Below are 19,712 nucleotides of genomic sequence, written 5' to 3'. Positions count from 1 at the left end.
ACAGAACCTGTTGCAGGAGGTTGGACACAGCTCCGTCTTTCCTCAAGATTTTCCAACTGCTCCCCAGAAAGGCTTGGCCCGTGTGGTCAGATGTGGAAAACTTCAATATTCACTGTACACATCTTGAGAGTTCATCTCTTTGTTCCAAACTCATTTGATGAAGTTCAGCTCAGGTCAGAAACTTACAGTAGTATTTACTTGTCTTTGAGAATATGAATATGATTGTAAGGAGACAGTGGTCCAGACAAGGCTGGCATTTTGTCTGAAAGACCTTGTCACGATTGTCATCCCTGCTCTTCAGGGCGCTCTGACCCTTATTTCGTATTTTAGTTTATTATGTGCACCTGCCCCATTTTGTTGGTTATTAATTAGGCCTGGTACTCTCGCTATTCCTGGCTCAGCATTGGGAGACGGAACCCCAGAAGCTGGCCTACCAGCGGGTCCAGCAGAGACCCGAGGGCATAGGCTTCGTCACGGCATCCTGACCATCTGAGTCCGGGGCTCGGAGCACCTGGCTCCTCTTTACCCTGTTTAAACTCCTTTTTCCTGTTCCGGATTTTAACTTTATCTGCCTTGGATGGTTCTCCTGGCATCTGGACCCTGGACCGCGCCCCAGATTTACCGGACTTGGACTGTTTGGACTTGTTTGCCTGCGCCACGCCCCTCGAGCACCGGATCACCGTCATCCCGCCCCCCTGTCTGTCATCCTGTCCTGATTCCTCATTGCGTTTTCCCTGTTGTCCTTCTCCACTTACTTCCGGATAATACTGTCTGAATAGGGTCTTAATCTACGCTTCATGGGAGCCTGGACCAGCTCCCGTTACAGACCTGAGTCCTTACAAGATTAATTATATGAGACTGATATAACTGAAGAGGTTGACACGCAGGACACCGATGTTAATAACTTTGTAATCCCAGAGTGAATGGTCAGAGATTTATTCACATAATTTTGAATGATTCACAATCCTTTATTCTTGTTGGTTTTCTATGCATGTTCTGTTGTATGAATAAATTATGTGCTATTTTTAATCCCTTTACCAGCGTTGCTTTTTATTTTGCCCAGTTAATGCATTATTACCGTTTCTAATTGTTCCAGTTTATTCTATCTCATCATCACACACAGGAAACCGGAAAAGTACAATATCTCCACAGGGGCTGCCTAGACAATGATGTTAAAAACCTATATAAGGTATTGTTCACCATGTAGATGACACTTTTACAGTCTGTTTATAATGCTGTATTTGAACTTTGTGAAATTTCTTGACCGCAGTAGAACATGGGTTTTTAAGCTCTTTGGGATTCTTTGGGATGAAAAGCAACATGTAAATAAAAGGAATTATGGTTATATTGTTTTATTTGAAAGCATCGAATGGGTTTAGCTATTTATTATTTGCATTCTTTGTAATTTACCAGAGGTCCATGGCTGAAATACTCTTTGCATGTAGATTTATTGGTAGCAATTAACAAGCTATTATGTCATGTTTATGTATTGCAGAAAAAGTATTTGGTAGCAACAACAGTTGTTCAGAACGTTTCGGGGATGGGTGCAAAATCTCAAGTCCTCAGCTGACAGGGAGCACAGTGCCATTTGGAGGTTAAAGAAATGATTGAATTCTTAATCTTTTACGAAACCTTTCACCGGACCATTAGTTCTGTGACAGATAGCACTGAAATGTATGGTTCCTTCTCACTGTAGCTCATGGATTATGAATGGGATACATTTTAAAAATGTATTTTTCCCTTTGATTTTGAAAATGTAATTCAATACTAGGAATGAACAGCAGTATGATGTACTACTAAACATCCTCATATAAAAAAAACTCTCTGTTTATATCATACTAGTACCTCAATTTATGTTTTAACTGAAATTCCATTTCTACGCAGCATGACAACAGCATGACTTGTTTTAGCTTCAGGAAAATAGGGAATCCGGGCTTTTCCGGGGATTTAGAATAAGCCTTCCTGTAAATCAGCAGACAGCAGGTGAATTACATCATAAAATTTAGAGCTATGCACATGCAGGCTGTGTACAGATAAAAAGATTAATCATCCAGAAAATACACAAATGTGGATTAAGCGTGGATGATGCTCAGAAAAACCTGTATGAACACAAAAAGGAGATCTGCTTTCAAATGTACAAATCAAAGGAGACTATTTGGCCCATCCAAGTTCCCTTATTTGAGAAACTCAGAGGGCAGTCTTGTTTGGTGTGAAGTATTCTTATTTGACGAAGTTGCCATATGCTGCTATAGTAAGTGTTGATGTAGGAAATCGCAACAGGTCGCACAGTATGCAGTGTGTGTCAATTGCTTATTGATATTTTTTAAATACTTTTTGACCAGCATCACTGTAAAAGGAAAAGGAGTGATATACTATAAGATCGTGTCAGTTGCAATTTGTGATTTTCAACTGTTTCTTCACTTTCTGGGTGTACAGTTTTCAGGGTGAATCAATAATGCCTGCTCACTGTCTGATTTTGATTGTATCTGCACGTTTCACAAAGTCTGCTTCAGGTGTCTTCCCGGCCGAAATGTTGTGTTTTCTTGCTTCTCTTTTCTTTTCAGCATGGAATAAACACATGACTATTGGGGTTATTTTTAAACTTAATCTGGACAGGTGTGTCGAGCAACACTATCTGTGTGTGATTAGCGAGACTACAGTATATTCAGTTTGTCATCTCTGTCTGTTAGTCTATATGACTGTGTGGGTTAGTGATAGGTGGCTTTGTGAATTGGAAAAACCCACATAATGAGGCTCAGCTGGTGTGAAAGAACAATTAGCACTCAGGGGAAGCAGAAATACACATGAAGGAAAGGAGTTGTCAGGATAGGCTCAGTGTGGAATTAGCCACACCTCTGGGCTATTTATGAGGTTTATAAGAACAGCCGGGATATGTGTCTAGACTTCATCCAGAAAGTTAGTCAGAGGGGAGAGGAGAGAGAATGTTTTAGTGAGTTAAACAAGATCTTTCCATTATAAATGGAAACTGTCTTTAAAAAAGGCCATGGTTTTCTACTAATTTTACTCTGTCTTTTTTATAACTTTAACAGAAACACTGCTTCAGTTTTGTACCCCTTTTTGTGTCGTTATCAAGCTCTCACACCTAACTGGAAGTTAATTCTGCTGTATTTCCGAGTCTTAAACATATCTAATAATACATTCTCTCTAATGCCAAAAAATAAATTTAACACTAAATTCTTCTTTATTCATTAGACGTGTGTAAATACTGTGAATTGAGGTCACATTCAGAAAAGCCAGCTGTGCGGTATTACAATGTTTTTCTACACAAGGGTCTTTTATGTCCACTTCAACTAAAATAATTATTGCAGCTTCCTTCAGGGCAGAGAAGTAAATATTGGATACTGAGCATTACTGCATCCTGCGTTAACGTTGTCTAAATTTCATACCCTTAAAAATCTTAATGGACTAAAGACACTGCCCAGACAGTAATATCACTGATGTTTCTTAATTAACTTTTCATGCATTATTTCATGAATGCTTTCTGGATGATTTGATTGCTTACTGCATTACAAACCTTGTACCCTCTGTGTACTCATGAATCATGAGTAAAGTCATTTCAGATACTGTAGTTTCATAACACCCACAACAAGTTTAAATCCTCCGCTTATCCACATTATGGTTGTTTTGGGAGATGGTGATTTGCAAATGAAATGGCACAATTCTTAAGGTGGTTATTTTAACTCGAAATCTATATCTTCCCACACACAGTCTCATCCATTGCCAGAATGCAGTTGCTTCTTTTTTTTGTGGGTATCTGGAATGATGAATGTGGCACTATCACTCCCTGTGGGTGAAATGCGTGCTTTTGTAATCCTTAATATAAGAAAAGAAGTCTTTGTAGGCTGTGGACTGTGAATCACAATGTCATTTTACATCGTCAGCCTAACTGTGTTAAGGAGTCCTTGTTTTATTTTCACTAAAGTTTTCATTTTCTTTATTTCAATTGAGAGTATTTGTGTTACAACCCAATCTATCCTAAAATAGTTTTGTGTTGGGGTGGAGCGGTGGCTCTGTGGCTCAGGATCTGTGCCTGTGACTGGAAGGTTGCCAGTTCAAATCCCGCAGCCGGCAGAGGAATCCTTCTCCGTTGGGCCCCTGAGCAAGTCCCTTAACCCTAGCTGCTCCAGGGGTGCTGTACAATGGCTGACCCTGTGCTCTGACCCCAGGCTCTCTCCCTATCTGTGTGTCTCATGGAGAGGAAGCTGGGGTATGTGAAAAGATGAATTCCTAGTGCAAAAAACTGTATAGCGCTAATAAAGCAACATTACATTATTATTTCCAAAGTCACAGGTAATTGTTTCTAATCATGCTGTTGTGAATAGTAGTTTTTTCTTGCTGTGAATAATTTAAAAATAAAAAACTCGTAACAATGCACTAACAATCATACCTTTGCAGGTATTGTACTTTTTAGTGCAACAAAGTTCAAGAAATTGCTAATAAAATATGAATATTACATTGTGTTCAAGTGATATATCTAAGGTAAAATTAAACTTTTGTTTATATACACAATACTTTTCAAGTACAAATCCTAAATTGCTTCTTGATACTAAATGGAAAGGAATGTGTTCCCTATTAGGTTAGATAAAAATACCTCTTGAAAAGTACAAAATCTGATATAGTTAAAAATCTGGATGTTAACCATGTTGACATCCATTTATTTTAAACATGTTATGTAACTTTGTAATTGGACTGCTGTGCATAGAGGAAGAGGAAGATAAAGAGATAAACTAAAGATCATTAAATTATAACAAAACAATTATCCTGTACCAGGACCTGTACCTGTATTTGTTGCAGGAAGGTTTAAATGCAAATTAGTCTTTCTCAAGTGATACAGAGGCCGCTACTTAGAACTATGGGAATTATATTTCCTTGGCAACAGCTGAAGGTACATGATTACATGGTTGTCACATGTCAAAAGAAAAATATGGTCATTACATAGGCTGCTGCATTTTACCCTGACTAACTGGGGAATTATCACCATTTCTCTGTGAAGGACAGAAACAAAATCGTACATCTTGAATATTCTTGTAATCATAATGGATTTTTTTCTTTTTTTAAGGAAATGAGAAGCTGTACAAATATTTTCACATTTAAAAATGAGGATAATATCATGACTTGTATTGAAATGTTAAAGGGGATTGCTAAGCAAGTATGACATTAACCTTATTTCAATTAATATTGATTCCCCTACCAGTCAAAAACAAGAGCAAAAAACAGGTAGGGTATGGAAAGCCATCTCTCAAAATAGCAAAACTATTGTGCTGCATATGTGTAAGTGAGTATGTTTGTTTTTGTATTGTTTGGAAGGGAATGTGCTGAAAAGCGGTTTAAAATAGCTATAACAGGTTCAGTGTTAAAAGCAATAGGCAATTGTTCATCTACTCTGGTTAAGTAAGAACGCAGAGTACGTTACCATTCAGTTGTCTATTGATTTTGCAGAAATATTAAAATATTTTATTACATCCTTAGATTTTATACTGACAATAGTGCTCTTATTTTTGACTGGCAGAGCAATCAATAAATTATTAAAGTCGCTGATATAAGAAGGCCTTTACAGCCTGCTGTGCAATGTACAGTATAGTTTTGTGACGTTTGAACAGAAAGCAAAAATCTCAGAAAATGTAACTAAAGTATGAGTATATTGCATATGCCACTTTTGAAGGGAAGATTAGAAATCTCTGTAAAGTATAATTAATTCTCTGTATGCCATCCTATGAAAGCTGTTATTTACCCCATAAATCTACAATGTTTCTTTAAAAAGTAGTAATTGTTTTGCTTTTTCCCCTGTATTTCTTTATAGAAAGAATGGCTTTGCTTGAACTGTCAGACACAAAGGGCTCTAGCTGGCCAGCTTGGAGACATGGGAAAAATGCCCTCTCCAGTGCCTGTGTCAGTGAAACCAGCTCAGCCGTCTCCCACACCCAAAACTCAGCCACCTCCTGGAAAGCAGCCATCACTACAGAAGAGCACATCTCAGCCATTTGAGCCACCCATGCCTAAACTTGCTGAAGACCAGCAAAAAGACCCGCAAGAAGCAGGACTAACTAGTGATCCTGTGGTAGGCAAGCAAGACACAGTTTCCACTAAGCAACTGACAAGGAAGCCTTCCATGGACAAAGTTCCACTCCAGAAGCCAGGAAATGGTGTGCAAGCATTAAAAAAGGAAGATGAAAAAGTGAAACATCAAGCTTCCAAACCCAAGGCGGCTAAAGCAGACCCTTCTCCTAAATCAGACACAATTACGAAGATAACGGGTATTTCTGGGCAGCTGATTCAGAAAGCGGAAGAAAGCTTTCTATCTCTGGACGCTAGTAAGAAGGTCGAAGTAAGTTCCGCTAAAGCCCTTGAAGATAAACCTTTGTCTAAACCTCAAGAGAAAAAAGAAATGGGAGAAGTTGGAGCTGGAGCACAACCGTTAAGAAAGCCCACTCAAGTGGAAACTGTGAAGGAGAAGCCTGTAAGTGTTTGGTCACTTGGGCCAGAATAATGGTGCAGTTCCATTCCCAAAGACAGTCAGATTTTTATTTCCAGAACAGAAACTAAGAAAATGTTTTAGCTGTAACACTTTACAATACTGTCTAGTGTGTAAAAAAAAAAGAATAATCAGAGCCTTCACAGTTATTCTGGGAAGAAGGCAGATAATATAAGTTGAAACAAAAATATAACACTGTTGGATTGTACATGTAAGTAATACATTAGAATTATAATGTGATACTGTACTGTAAAACGAAAACATTTATTTTAAACATTTATTATTATTTTAACATTGACTTAACTACTGAGACATTCCACTAGTGTCATTGAAGGGTTCTGTGTTTATCTGTATTAATTAACAGTTTTAGATTATCCTAAAAATAAACTCTAAGTACATAACAATGATATTTTTCCCTAAATATCAGGGAACAACAGCAAAACAAGGCTTGGACAGACAAGACAAATTTTAACATCTCTGAATATTAATTTTCACAACCTAAATAGTTCTTTAATATGATGTCCAAATATTAACCACATTAAATAACAGTACAGTCAGAGTAATATCACAAACTTTTCAGAACTGGTTTTAGATCATCAGTAAGATCAATAAAATCCATGCGGCTATGCTTTATCCCAGCATCAAAGAAAAGGCAATGACTTCCCTAGTTGTACACGAAAGCTAAAACACATGCTGGAAAGGAAGGAAGCATGAATTAAAAACATGATACTTTTTCATTTAGAATAATTAAGAAGAATAACGAATCACCAGCTATAAGCCCACTGTGCTGATGATGGGAGCATAATTTGGCATGCCTAACATTTAAAACTCCCAGCCTTTGCCTACAGCTTAAGATAGCAGCCATAGCACCTATTGGAGATCGGTAATTGTTTGAGACATGTAGAGGTTTCATGATATAGATAATAATGTTTTCTATTTGGATAACTGTAAGTACCACTTCACAGTGTTTGGCTATCATTGTTTTAAATTATTTGGGTGTTATATTATAAACCATGCTGTGACAGTGTACTGTATAGAGGGAGGCGCCGTGGCTAGCACCAGTAAAAAGTCAAGGCCCCAGGTGAGGGAACAGAAGCACCGATATAAGGTTAGCAGGGACCCAAAATAATACAAAAAGAGTGGAAGAAAGCAACAAAAAAGCAAAACGAATGAGTACCGCTGTGCTGTGTTACCTCCAGGCTGGGCTTACCCTATTTCATGGGGGCCAGCCTGGGCAAAAAAAGAGCCACAAGCTCAGCGATAACCAGGCTGGACTGACCCTATTTAGCGGGGTTCAGTCTAGTGAGCAGGGTGTGTGAGGCAAAAACAAAACAAGATATGAGTGCGGAACAATAATGTGTGTGTATGCCTGCCCCAGTGAAAGTGCGTGATGGGACAGGCACAAAGAGAAATGAACAGAAAAAGAAAACCTTAGGGTACAATCCCCCTCCGGGACTGTCGGTGAAAACTCCACCCTTCCGGGGATGACCCTGCTCGTCCCATCAGGGGGTGACCAGTTTGTCTTTATAGGACCTGCCCAGCCGGGGCTCATCAGCTGGGAGCCCAGGCAGCTGGGACTACAAAGGCGAGGCATCGCCCTTCTACCAGGGCTCCGCCTCCACACTGGACACGTCCCCGCGTAATGCCACAAAGCGTTTATGTACAAATTGTGCAGTTTTCATTGCGATATATTATTTGTGTTTTTGTGGCTACATAAAGTCTGTGAATGCATGAAGGTGCTTGAGACACATTTGTAAAGAATGTAGATAACATTAAAATCTGGCATGTACTGTAACTGGAAGTGGAAATTATCCGTTTTAGGATTTAAAGTAAGAGCTACATAAGTCTCTAAAATATACAATCGTTTTAGCAATCATTTTTATTTTATCACATTGTAATGACTTATCAATGCTTAGAAAGTGTTGGTGACTGAATGGAGTCTTGAATTTTACAGGAAAAAGAAGAGGACAGGTCTGACACATCTGGTTCTTCACAGCAGAAGAGTCCTCAAGGCTTGAGTGATACGGGCTATTCTTCAGATGGCATCTCAAGTTCGTTAGGTGAAATTCCTAATCTTGCACCAGGTGAGGAAAAAGAACTGCTGAAAGAGCCTACGCGAAAGGATAAGGTTGCACAAGAAAGCAGCCCTACAAGTCCTTCAGATTTGGCAAAGTTAGAGAGCACCGTGCTTTCAATTTTGGAAGCCCAGGCAAGCACAATTGAGAAGGCAGGCCAATTGAAAGATCACTACAACCTTTATGGTGATGAGGAAAGGAATCAGCATAGAACTAGAACGTTACCAATAACACCTGAATCATATAGCTCAGATGAAGAGGACCTTGCAGACATCCAAGAGGAAGATGAGGAAACTCTTGAAGAGGATACCATGGGTGATGCACCCCTTAGAAAAGACAGCAAAAAAACTCAGGAGTCCAAGGAAGGAGGCTCAGTAAGGAGGCAACGTTATGACTCTCTCGAAGACAGCAGTGAAAGTGAACCGTCTCCTCTTCTGCAAAGAAAAAGAAGGCTTAGTATGGGATCATCAAGTAGTGATGACTACAAACAGGAAGACAGCCAAGGCTCAGCCGATGAAGAAGATTTTATTCGGAAACAGATTATAGAAATGAGTGCAGACGAGGATGCCTCCGCTTCTGACGACGATGATTACATACGAACTCAAATCAAGGAGCTGAGTGCAGAGCAGAAAAAGGAACAAGAAGAACGAAGGGGAAAAGGGAAAAGTATATCAGGAAAAGCCAAACGACTTACCAAAAAAAGCAGCGCCAGCCATGAGGATGACCCAGGAAGAAGGCATTCATGGCACGAAAAGGAGGAAAAAGGGTATGACGAGACTCCTGAGTCCAAGCTAAGAGAAACCAAAAGTCAAGAGAGTGAGGAGCTCTCCCTTTCAAGTGGAGGAGGTCTCCGACGTTTCAAAACAATTGAACTGAACAGTACCACTGCTACCCCATATAAAGAAGGATCTGACAAACAGAATTATGAGGAGGAACCAGAGTTAGAAATGGAGAGCTTAACTGATTCTCCAGAGGACAGGTCTAGAGGTGAAGGTTCCTCCAGCCTGCATGCATCCAGTTTTACACCTGGCACATCGCCTACATCTGTGTCTTCTCTTGATGAAGACAGTGACAGCAGTCCAAGCCATAAGAAAATGAGCGGAGAGAGCAAACAACAGAGAAAGGCAAGGCACAGAGCACACGGCCAAGTCCTCCCAACTATCGAGGACTCTTCTGAAGAAGAGGAGATGCGTGAGGAAGAGGAACTTCTGAGGGAGCAGGAAAAACAACGGGAGCTGGAACAGCAGCAGAGGAAGAGCTCCAGCAAGAAATCGAAGAAAGATAAGGAGGAGCTCAGAGCTCAGAGGAGACGTGAACGTCCCAAGACCCCTCCAAGCAACCTTTCTCCAATAGAAGATGCCTCCCCTACAGAGGAATTAAGGCAAGCAGCGGAAATGGAAGAACTCCATAAATCGTCTTGTTCTGAATATTCCCCAAGCATCGAGTCTGAACCTGAAGGGTTTGAAATCAATCCAGAGAAAATCCTAGCAGTTCAGAAAGTATACAAGCTGCCAACATGTGTGTCACTATATTCCCCTACTGATGAACAACATGTTTCTATAACCAAAGATATGACTGATAGATCCCTAAAAAGTGCTGATGAAGTTTATGAAGAAATGATGAAAAAGGCTAAAATGCTTCAAAGTCGGAATGAAACGGAGGAAATGTCTGAGAAGGAGCCACTGTATGGGGGTATGTTAATTGAAGATTATATTTATGAGTCGTTAGTAGAAGACACATATGGTGAAACAGTACCCAACACCTATTTGGTGCAACAAGAAGAAACGAGTAAAAACTTAGTACTAGGACCTGAAAAGAAACTGAGATCCCCTGACGAGGTTTATGAAGAAATGATGCAGAAAAAGAAATTCCTGAAAGAAAATGAACTTTGTTATTCACAGCCATCAAGTCAAACATCTGAACAAGACACTATTTTACCATCTCATGTTAGCGAGGAAAGTTATGTGTCTGTCTCCATTAGTGATACAGTAGACTTATCAAAAGATGAGAAAAAATTGTTAGATGCTGATGAGGCATATGAAGAACTTATGAAGCGGCAAAGAACGATTCTGACACCTGGAACAAGCCCCACACAAATGACCCCTGAATTGCATGACTCACCTGAGCTGACCTTGATTCCAATTGAAGATTTCACTGGAACGACTTGTAAACAACCTTTTGTGTCAACCCATACTAGAAGTGAAAACACAGCTACTACAGAAACTTCAGTAAGCAGCACAATGTACCCCATTCCTGATGTCAAGATTACTCAGCACTTTACACTGGAAGAAGATTTTGAAGAAGAGTTAATAAGTACTGAAGAAGATCAAGGGCTCCAAAAGGCTAAACCTTCAGGTGTTCCTCCTGTTGATCAGACTGCAGACATAAGGCAACAAGTACCAGTTACATGTACTACATCTTCATCCACACCTACAGTTCCCATTATATTGACAGGCCCCACCTCAGTTGTGTGTGAAATCCCTCTTACTAAAACTACTGCAGTTTCAACATCTGTAATGCCTGCTGCCCCAACACTCCCACAAGAAGCAACTTCAGAATACCAGACAACAACAGAAATGAGAGCTGCAAAACGTTCCCCCCATATTACTACTGTGGTGACCACAACTTCTGATTCCACGCACTCTGTGATAGTTGACATATCATCTATGTCAAAGCCTTCATCTGTTGTAACATCAGCCGGTGCTGCCCCTATTCAAGAAACCAGACTGAGTTCTTCGAAAGATATTCCATGTTCAAGTTCAACTAGCGTTTCCAGTGTGGAGGCTGTCCCTTCCATTATTCCCACAGAAGTGCAGTCTGCTCAGGGGCATGTTGTTATTTCTATGCCTAGCTTGGATAGTTCCACAGATGTTACTCCCATGATGAGAGAAGTATCTGTAAGCAAACCACAGGAGACTGTGAGGAGTCAGGAGGTTACTGAGCATGTGAAGCAGAAAGAAGCAGTAACAAGCTCAGCCTTGGTTACTGCCACTCGGGTTGTTTTTGAATCTGCTAGTAAAACTCCCTCACTCCCTTCTTCCTTGCCTAGTTCATTTTCTAGTTCTGCATCGTCTGTTGCTGTGAGTGTGTCACCCTTATCCACTGTACCCATGTATACTCCTGTTGTATCTACAACCTTTTCTACTGCTATCCCTACCACTCTCTCCAAATTCCCACCAGCAACATCTGCCACACCTGTTACCTCCAAGGCCTTCTCCCTTTTCAAAACCCCATCTCAGGAGTCTGCAGATTTGCCAGTTATGATGCCACCTCCTCCCCCTCCCCCTCCTCCCCCACCTTTGCCTCCTCCCACTCTGCCTAAGCCATCTGTTTACCCCAAAAAGAAACCTTCAGTTTCCTCTCCTGCAGTCATGTCATCTGTTGCACCCGTACCAGTGTCATCAGCAATTACCATTGCGCAAACCACTATAACAACCACAGGCCCAAGTACATCATTAAAGAACACAGTGGTCAATGCTTCTAAAATACCTGGACCTCCTCCTGTACCACCAAAGCCCGCATCCATTCCAGCAGGTTTGATGTTCAGTCACAAAACAGTGGATGGTGTTAAGCCTCCCATTGCCCCAAAACCAGTTGTTTCCCAACCTCCTTTAACAACTCAAGGCCCCGGAGTTACTCAAGCAAGACCTGTAGGTCCACCAAGCACCACGGCAATGACGTTAAATTTGAGTTTCCCAGCTGAGTGCAAATTGGCATCACCTACATCCCCTATGTCACCTTACTCAAATAAGTCCTCTCCAAGGTATACAAACTCTCTTCATGAAACATACGTGGTGATCACTTTGCCATCAGAACCTAGCACTCCTACAGAGTCCATTACAACTCAAGCTCCCATCATTCAGGCATTAGGTTCTCCAGCTAAACAGCAGACGCAAACGACCACATCATTGTCTATGCCATTTGCTCAGTATACAAAGTCGATAGAAAGCCAAGAAATACTTGGGCCCGATAAATACATTTCAAGCATGAGTCATGTTTATTCATCAATTTCAACCTCAGCACAACCTCCTGTGTCTTTGTCTAAGGTGGTTGCACAAGTTGTCACCACAGAAGTTCAAAGGACTACGGTGTCTGTTGTCCGTGAAAGAATACCTACCACAAAAGCCGCAAGTGTTGCCATTACCATTCCTCCAGAAACAACCAAACCAAAGCATAAGGAAAATGGAAAGATGCAACTTTCTGGAGATGTCATCGACCTTCGTACTTTAACAAAGCTTGATGTGGAAATGACTGACAAAGGGATGGATTTATCAACTTCAGATTCCAGACGCCAGTCTTTCTCAAGCGATAGTAGCGGGCGACAGATTAGTGCTGTTCAGCCAACTGTTGTCAATTTGAGTACAGGATCGACACCAGCGTCCACTCTTGCAGTTGTGACTGAAAGCATAACAATTGTCACCTGCACTGCTACTATAACATACAGCACTGCAGGTGAAAGACCTTTGGACCTTGGTTATGGTATGTCAATGCCTTTGCAACTGACAACATCCAAATCTTTTGAACCAGTAGCCCAGATAACTTACAGACCTTTAGATAGTCAGGCCACATCAACTACCAGTTCAGAGGTTCCTATAAATCTCTCATTTGGAACATCAACAAGCACTGGAACATCAAAACCTGTCACTATTTCTCCAGCAAGCATAACTAATGGCTCCATCGATGTCTCCACAAACTTGGACTCTGTACAGGTTGGTGCAGTGGACCTAAGCACAGCGAAGCCTGTTCGAACTATGGTTACTGTCGATGAATCCACTTCACAGGTGGTTACAGCTGTAATAGAAGATGAGGAGAAGCCTGTGGATCTTACTGCGGGAAGAAGGGCTGTTTGTTGTGACGTTGTTTACAAGCTTCCTTTCGGAAGAAGCTGTACATCACAACAGCCAGCAACCACTCTGCCCGAAGACCGTTTCGGCTACAGAGATGATCACTACCAGTATGATCGTTCTGGACCCTATGGCATACGCAGTTTTGGCAGTATGAAACCCTCCATGTCTGACACTAACTTAGCTGAGGCTGGGTTGTTTCTATATAAAAGCAAGAATAGTTTTGACTATCGAGCTGGAGTGGCAGAGGGTGCGGTAGACCTCACATCTGGAAGACTGTCTTCAGGTCAGTATGACAAAGCAACCGATCTTTCATTAAAATATGAATATCACGGATTTCCTCATGTCATACCCATTTAATTTTTTCTTTTTTGGTCATTTCAATTTTTTGACGTATAAAAAATATGCTTTGTTATTTATATAATTTTTTATGTCCCTTTTTCTTTTTTCTTTCTTTTTTCGTTTGCACACAGGTGCTTGCATGTGCCTGCATGTTATTCCGCAATGTTTTTGCTTCGCATCTTGCTAATTCGGTCACGCTGAAGATTGTGCATGCATGCTCTTTTGGTTTTCCCTATGTGGATGGCATGGCTTTCAAAGACACTTGTAAAAAATCCGTTGTTTATAAAGGACTGAGATATGTTTATGAACGTATGATTACAGGTGAAGTTATGGACTATTCAAGCAAGAGTGCAGGACAGTATGCAGAGACAAGACAAGCAATGTCAGGAACTGGGATGACTATTCCACAATATTCTCAAGCCAGAATCACTCCCACAGCTGGTACACACTATGGTGTGAATAGTGTCTTAAGATCTTCGAATGGGGTTGTATATTCTTCTGTAGCAGCTCCAGTTCCAACCACATTTGCCATCACTACTCAGCCGGGATCAATATTTAGTACAACATACAAAGATTTGTCAGGAATGCATACAAGTGACACCATGCCATCCCTTTCAACTCTTCAGAACCAGCCACTTCCAAGGTCGTATAGTTTCTTAACAACCACAGCTGCTGAGGGCGAAGGCATTATTAATCTGGAAACAAATGCACTGAGTGCAACAAAGGAGGGGCTTCCTGTGGCAGAGAGTGACGTGGCTCTTGCAATCACGACAGCTACCGACTCCTACACTGATGCATCACTAGAAGCGATAGCATCGTCTTTGGAAGCCTTGGCCTCTCCAATCACCTCGGCTGCAGATGACGCGAAGCAACAGCAATTTCAAATGGAGCGTGAGCTCCTGGAACTCGAGAAGTTGAAGCAGCTGCGCCTTGCGGAGGAACTGGAGTGGGAACGGCAGGAGATCCAGAGGTTCCGTGAACAGGAGAAGCTTATAGTCCAAAAGGAATTAGAGGAGCTTCAGACCATGAAGCACCACCTGCTCTTCCAGCAGGAGGAAGAGCGGCAGGCGCATTTGATGATGCAGCAGGAAACCTTTGCTCAGCAACAGCTGCAGCTGGAACAGATTCAGCAGCTGCAGCATCAACTCCAGCAGCAACTGGAAGAACAGAAAATTCGGCAGATCTACCAATATAGCTATGACCCATCTGGAAGCGTTTCCCCACAGACAACTTCAGAACAGGCACTGCTGGATTCACAATATACAGGTGGAGAAACGGGTCAGTATTGGCCCGTAAAGGATGAAACTTCAACATCTTCGGCTGTGACAGGCATGGAGCTTCAGCAAAACCCAACCTGGTACACGGTGCCCACAGAAGGGATTGCTCAGTTTATCCCTAGCTTGCCCGGGTCTGTTTCTGAAATGCCGTTAAAAGATGCTGATATTCAAGAGGAGCAGCAGCTTAAGAAAAGAATACCAAGGTCTCATAGAGAATATGATGAGCATGGCACAGAACTGTCCGATGAGAGCAGATCATTTAAGAAAATTGTAGACAGTGGAGTACAAACCGATGATGAGGATGGTGTGGACAGATCTTACACAGGGAGGAGAAAGAGAAATAAGAAGAGTGTAGACACCAGTGTTCAGACAGACGATGAGGATCAAGATGAGTGGGATATCCCCACGAGGACAAGGCGCAGATCCCGTTCAAGCAAGTACTCTGAAGGCAGCTCTGAGACTGGCAAGGCTAAACCGCTTTCTAAAGTGTCCAGCATTGCAATCCAGACTGTAGCTGAGATATCAGTTCAGACAGAGCCTGTAGGAACTATCAAGAGGCCTTCAGTTAAGGCTCACATGGATGCCAAGGTAGAAATCATTAAGCATATTTCTGCACCAGAGAAAACCTATAAAGGAGGAAGTTTAAGCTGCCAGACAGAAACAGACTCAGATAAACAGGCTGGCCAATATCTGACATCTCCTCAAAAAGATAAGAAGCGTCCAACTCCCTTGGAGATAGGGTATTCCACCCATTTGAAAGCAGATTCCTCTCTTCAGGTTGCTCCATCCCCTCCCAAATCTCCCAAGGTTCTCTACTCTCCCATCTCCCCCTTGTCCCCCAGTAAATCATTGGAATTTGTTCCCTATGAGAAACCCATTGGTGATGTAAGTCCTCAAAAAATGTCGAGTACAGAAACATCTAAACAACCTCCCCCTAGTCCAAGAACAATGAAGATGATGCAACGATCGATGTCTGATCCAAAGCCACTGAGCCCTACAGCAGATGAAAGTACAAGAACTAATTTCCAGTATTCAGATGGCTACTCGGTAAGTTTATTTTCAAGCAAGGCTTGGTTTTCCTTAACTAGTGGTGCTAGGATACTCCTAGATCATTATGTTATAATAATGGTATTATGTACACAAGGGTCATTGTACATTTTCCTTGAATATAAAATCTATCAATGTACACAAAGGGGAAAGGTACAGCAGATGGCGTGATGATATCCTGAATAACTTTAGATATGTGTAGGTTTAAATGCAACAGAATATTCTATTTTCTTTCTTGGAAAGTCTAATTTTATCTTGACACCTACCTCCCTTCTGGTGTAACAGAATTAAAACTGTGTCGAGATGTTCCTGTGAAGGCTTAACCTTACTCATAGCAATTAGAAGAGTCAAATCCTCTGTAAAATCTCACTGGGTTGTCTATCACATACAAGCTTCAAATTTGGTTGATTTTGCCCGGCTTGGTTTTGTATTCTTTTTAAATATGTTTACATGCCCCGTGTATGTACTGTAACTTCTTTTCATTTTGGTTTAAAATATGGCCTGACAAAATGTTGACAGAATTAATATTTCCTTGTGAATTTCAGACCACAGATTTTCTTTGAAATAAGGTTAGGGTTCGTCACAGGTTTAATAGGTCTGAAGTCATCGCATTTTGCAACTGCAAAACTAGATAGGGCACTTGTTCTTCACAGATAAAGCCCTCATGAAGATGCCAGTATACTGTACATTTACACAGCTGTTTCTGACTGGTTTAATAGGGGTGAAGTTTCTAACTGAAAGATACTACAGCAGTGTCCTCAGTGAGAATTTGGACACATGAGAAGTCTGGTCATGGGTTAAGAGTCATAATCACTAGTTTATGGTGTCCACTAATTAATCTGATTACCTCAGCAAAATATGCAGGTGTGACCTTGATCTTGAATACAGACATATCACCTGGCACACGACTGACATTCGTATTCTTCAGTCATAACATGTTTTATTGGCAGAATAAGTGGCTAGATAAAATATAATTGTATAATCTGAATTCCCTCTTCTTGCAGTTAAGAATGTGGCAGTGGATTGTGTACAAAATGAATCATAGCCCAAGAGCCTTATCCCAGATCTGACTCACACACTTTGAAGTAGGCGTAATGCTCAGTGGTTTGTTCTATACTTATTAGAAGTATTCAAAACATTTTGCATGCATTTTGTTCTAATTATGAACATTTTGTGAAGGTTTTTATCTGGCTAATTCTCAGTCCAATTCAGAATTCATTACTGTGATTGTATGATTAGAAAGAGAAAAACAGCCTTTATTCAATTTAAAATATACAGTATATAGATATTTATAGTTGTTGATTAAAAACATTTGATATATGATGTCTTTCTCCGTAAAAACACATGAGCATTATTAAACCTTTACTAAATTCTTAAGGCTATATTCTTGAGTATTAAAATAGAATTCCACTAGGTTTAATGAAATACAAGAAGACGTGTTTGTTCACTTTCAATCGGTATGTATTCTTGATTATATCAGCAATACAGTCTAAGCAGCTCATTGACTGTATAAAAAAGAAGGGTGGCAGTTTGATGAACTTGAACTTGAACTTGAACTTTATTGCCATTGTAACCGGTACTGGTACAATGGAATTCTTACTTACAGAAAGTCTCTCGATTGTAAAACAAGTGTAAAAAACAAAACAAAGTGCAAACAGTGCATCAAGACAATGTACAAACAAACAATAGACAATGTGCAAGTAAACATGTAGACAGTTTAAACAATACAGATGTGTAAACAATGACTGGAGATGTGCAATAGATAAGAAATCATAAAGAGGTAGATGGTGATGGTGTAGGTGTGGTCCGAGGGGGATGTACAGCATTTATGCAGCATTTATTGCTGAAAACTAGCTTTAGCAAATATGTTCAAGTGTAAAAGAATTAAGTCAGATACAGACAGTGCCAAAATATTTATTAGTTTGTCCAATTAAATGGAATTTATTACAATGAGGAAACTGAAGCTTGAACTGTTTCGTACCTCATTGACTCGCATGCTACTGAATTTTTTTTTTTACCTGGAGGAGAGTCAAGTCTTGTAGCTGCACCAGCAAGCCTGCAGGGAGTGCTGTGTATATGAGAGATGAGGGAGCCCTCATCTGTCATACTAATCCCACCTAGCACTCATCACAGATCCTCTCTCATAATCACTTTCAGCTGCCTGTCGCTCATTTCATGTGCAGTGTTTCAGTGAGCTCATTGTTTCTTGATGTGTTCTGTTAATATTAATGTCCAGATTATAAAATCATTGACTTGGCGAAAGCAGTGAAACTTGAATGTAGAATTTTCATAAATTACAGAGAATTCATGTAACATTGTTGTTATACATATGTAGTAGTCTTTCTTTATCTTAACCGTCAACACTCACATTATCTGGTCCATCATTCTAGGGATTCATTTCAAATGATACAATTCTTGCCATTTCTAATATTTAGAATTCGTAATATACTGTGGCATCATCACACAACATTCATTTCTTGGGGAAAATGCTGTTATTTTATTTTCAATTTTCAGAAAAGGATAGATCTAGTATTATGCCACCTAAGGTAGTTCAGGTGGGGAGCTGCATCAGCATGCGTAGGCTGCAAAGGAACAAGTAATAGGTTTATTCCATGCTGAAAAGAGCAGAAAGAAAACACAACATTTCGGCCGTGGAGCCTTCTTCAGGTGTGGTGTTATGCCACCTAATGCTTAGCTCTCTATACTGGAGATGTTAGCTCTCCAGGAGGTTAATTTGCCCACAGCAAGTAAAACCTCTTAACAACAGGTTGCAGAGGTTCCTGTGAAGAATTTCTGCCTTCACATACTAGAGTGAAGAGGATTTTTAAATAATTAATGATTTGCATGTTTGGTGACACGTTTTAATTTAAACATTAACCAGAAATTGACACAGCATCCTTGGGATAAGACACTTGCATATTTGGCTGTAATGAAGGCCTTAATTAAAAGAGATGTAAGCTATTGTTATGCCTTTAATTAGCCACTTAATGTACTTTTTAAAAGAGCCATGCCTGATCTGTCTACTTGATTCTATGAGGAAAGTCCTCCAATCATTAGTAAGTGTAGGAGAGCACAATAAATACCACCTGTTAAATAATCTTGATGGATTTACTGTAGCTGGATTAAACAATGAATCACTCTTAATTATAAATGTAATCATTTAAAATCAATTAACAGTTTCTTGGGAACTTGTGTGTTGCAGTCATGTAATTTTACGGGAAGAATTTAAGACCAACACAAAAAACAGGTAGAAATCACACCGAATTTCAAGTTTGGGAATACAAGAGGTCAGTGGTTCCCACTCTCGGTCCTGGTAACCCACACTTGTAGGTTCTGTTCCAGCCGAGCCCTCGGTCACACAGTCAAACCCTTCACTGACTTATAAATAGAAAGACTCCTTTGAACAGCTCTTAAATAAGTTTCTCTACCTGTTCTATTTTTGTAAGTGAAATAACTTCCCAAACATGTGATAAGAAACAAAATTCAAATATTCCAATGAAGCAACGTCTTAGATCCGACGAGGCTTCAATTATCTAATTAAGATAGGATGGCATGAAACCCAGCAGGTGTATTAGGTGGTTGTCTACAGTCAAAATCATCTCTGTAAGGCCTCACTGCCAACCTCAGACAGCAG

General features: G+C 40.5%; 1 protein-coding gene across 11 annotated transcripts in view; it reads left to right on the top strand.

Annotated features, from left to right (window-relative positions):
- Window positions 1–19,712, top strand: part of pclob (piccolo presynaptic cytomatrix protein b) — a 150,131-nt gene that overhangs the window by 58,046 nt on the left and 72,373 nt on the right. For all 11 annotated transcript variants that reach the window (XM_088645580.1, XM_088645581.1, XM_088645575.1 and 8 more), the window contains exons 4-6: window positions 5,822–6,478; window positions 8,448–13,698; window positions 14,076–16,078. In XM_088645580.1, the coding sequence (XP_088501706.1) occupies window positions 5,822–6,478; window positions 8,448–13,698; window positions 14,076–16,078 (7,911 nt within the window). The remainder of the gene's footprint in view (window positions 1–5,821; window positions 6,479–8,447; window positions 13,699–14,075; window positions 16,079–19,712) is intronic.

The sequence above is a fragment of the Lepisosteus platostomus genome, chromosome 9, assembly GCF_059453375.1.
Source record: "Lepisosteus platostomus isolate fLepPlt1 chromosome 9, fLepPlt1.hap1, whole genome shotgun sequence".
Lineage (NCBI taxonomy): Eukaryota > Metazoa > Chordata > Actinopteri > Semionotiformes > Lepisosteidae > Lepisosteus > Lepisosteus platostomus.
The sequence above is the reverse complement of the archived record's forward strand: the minus strand, read 5'-3'. Positions and strand labels throughout refer to the sequence as shown.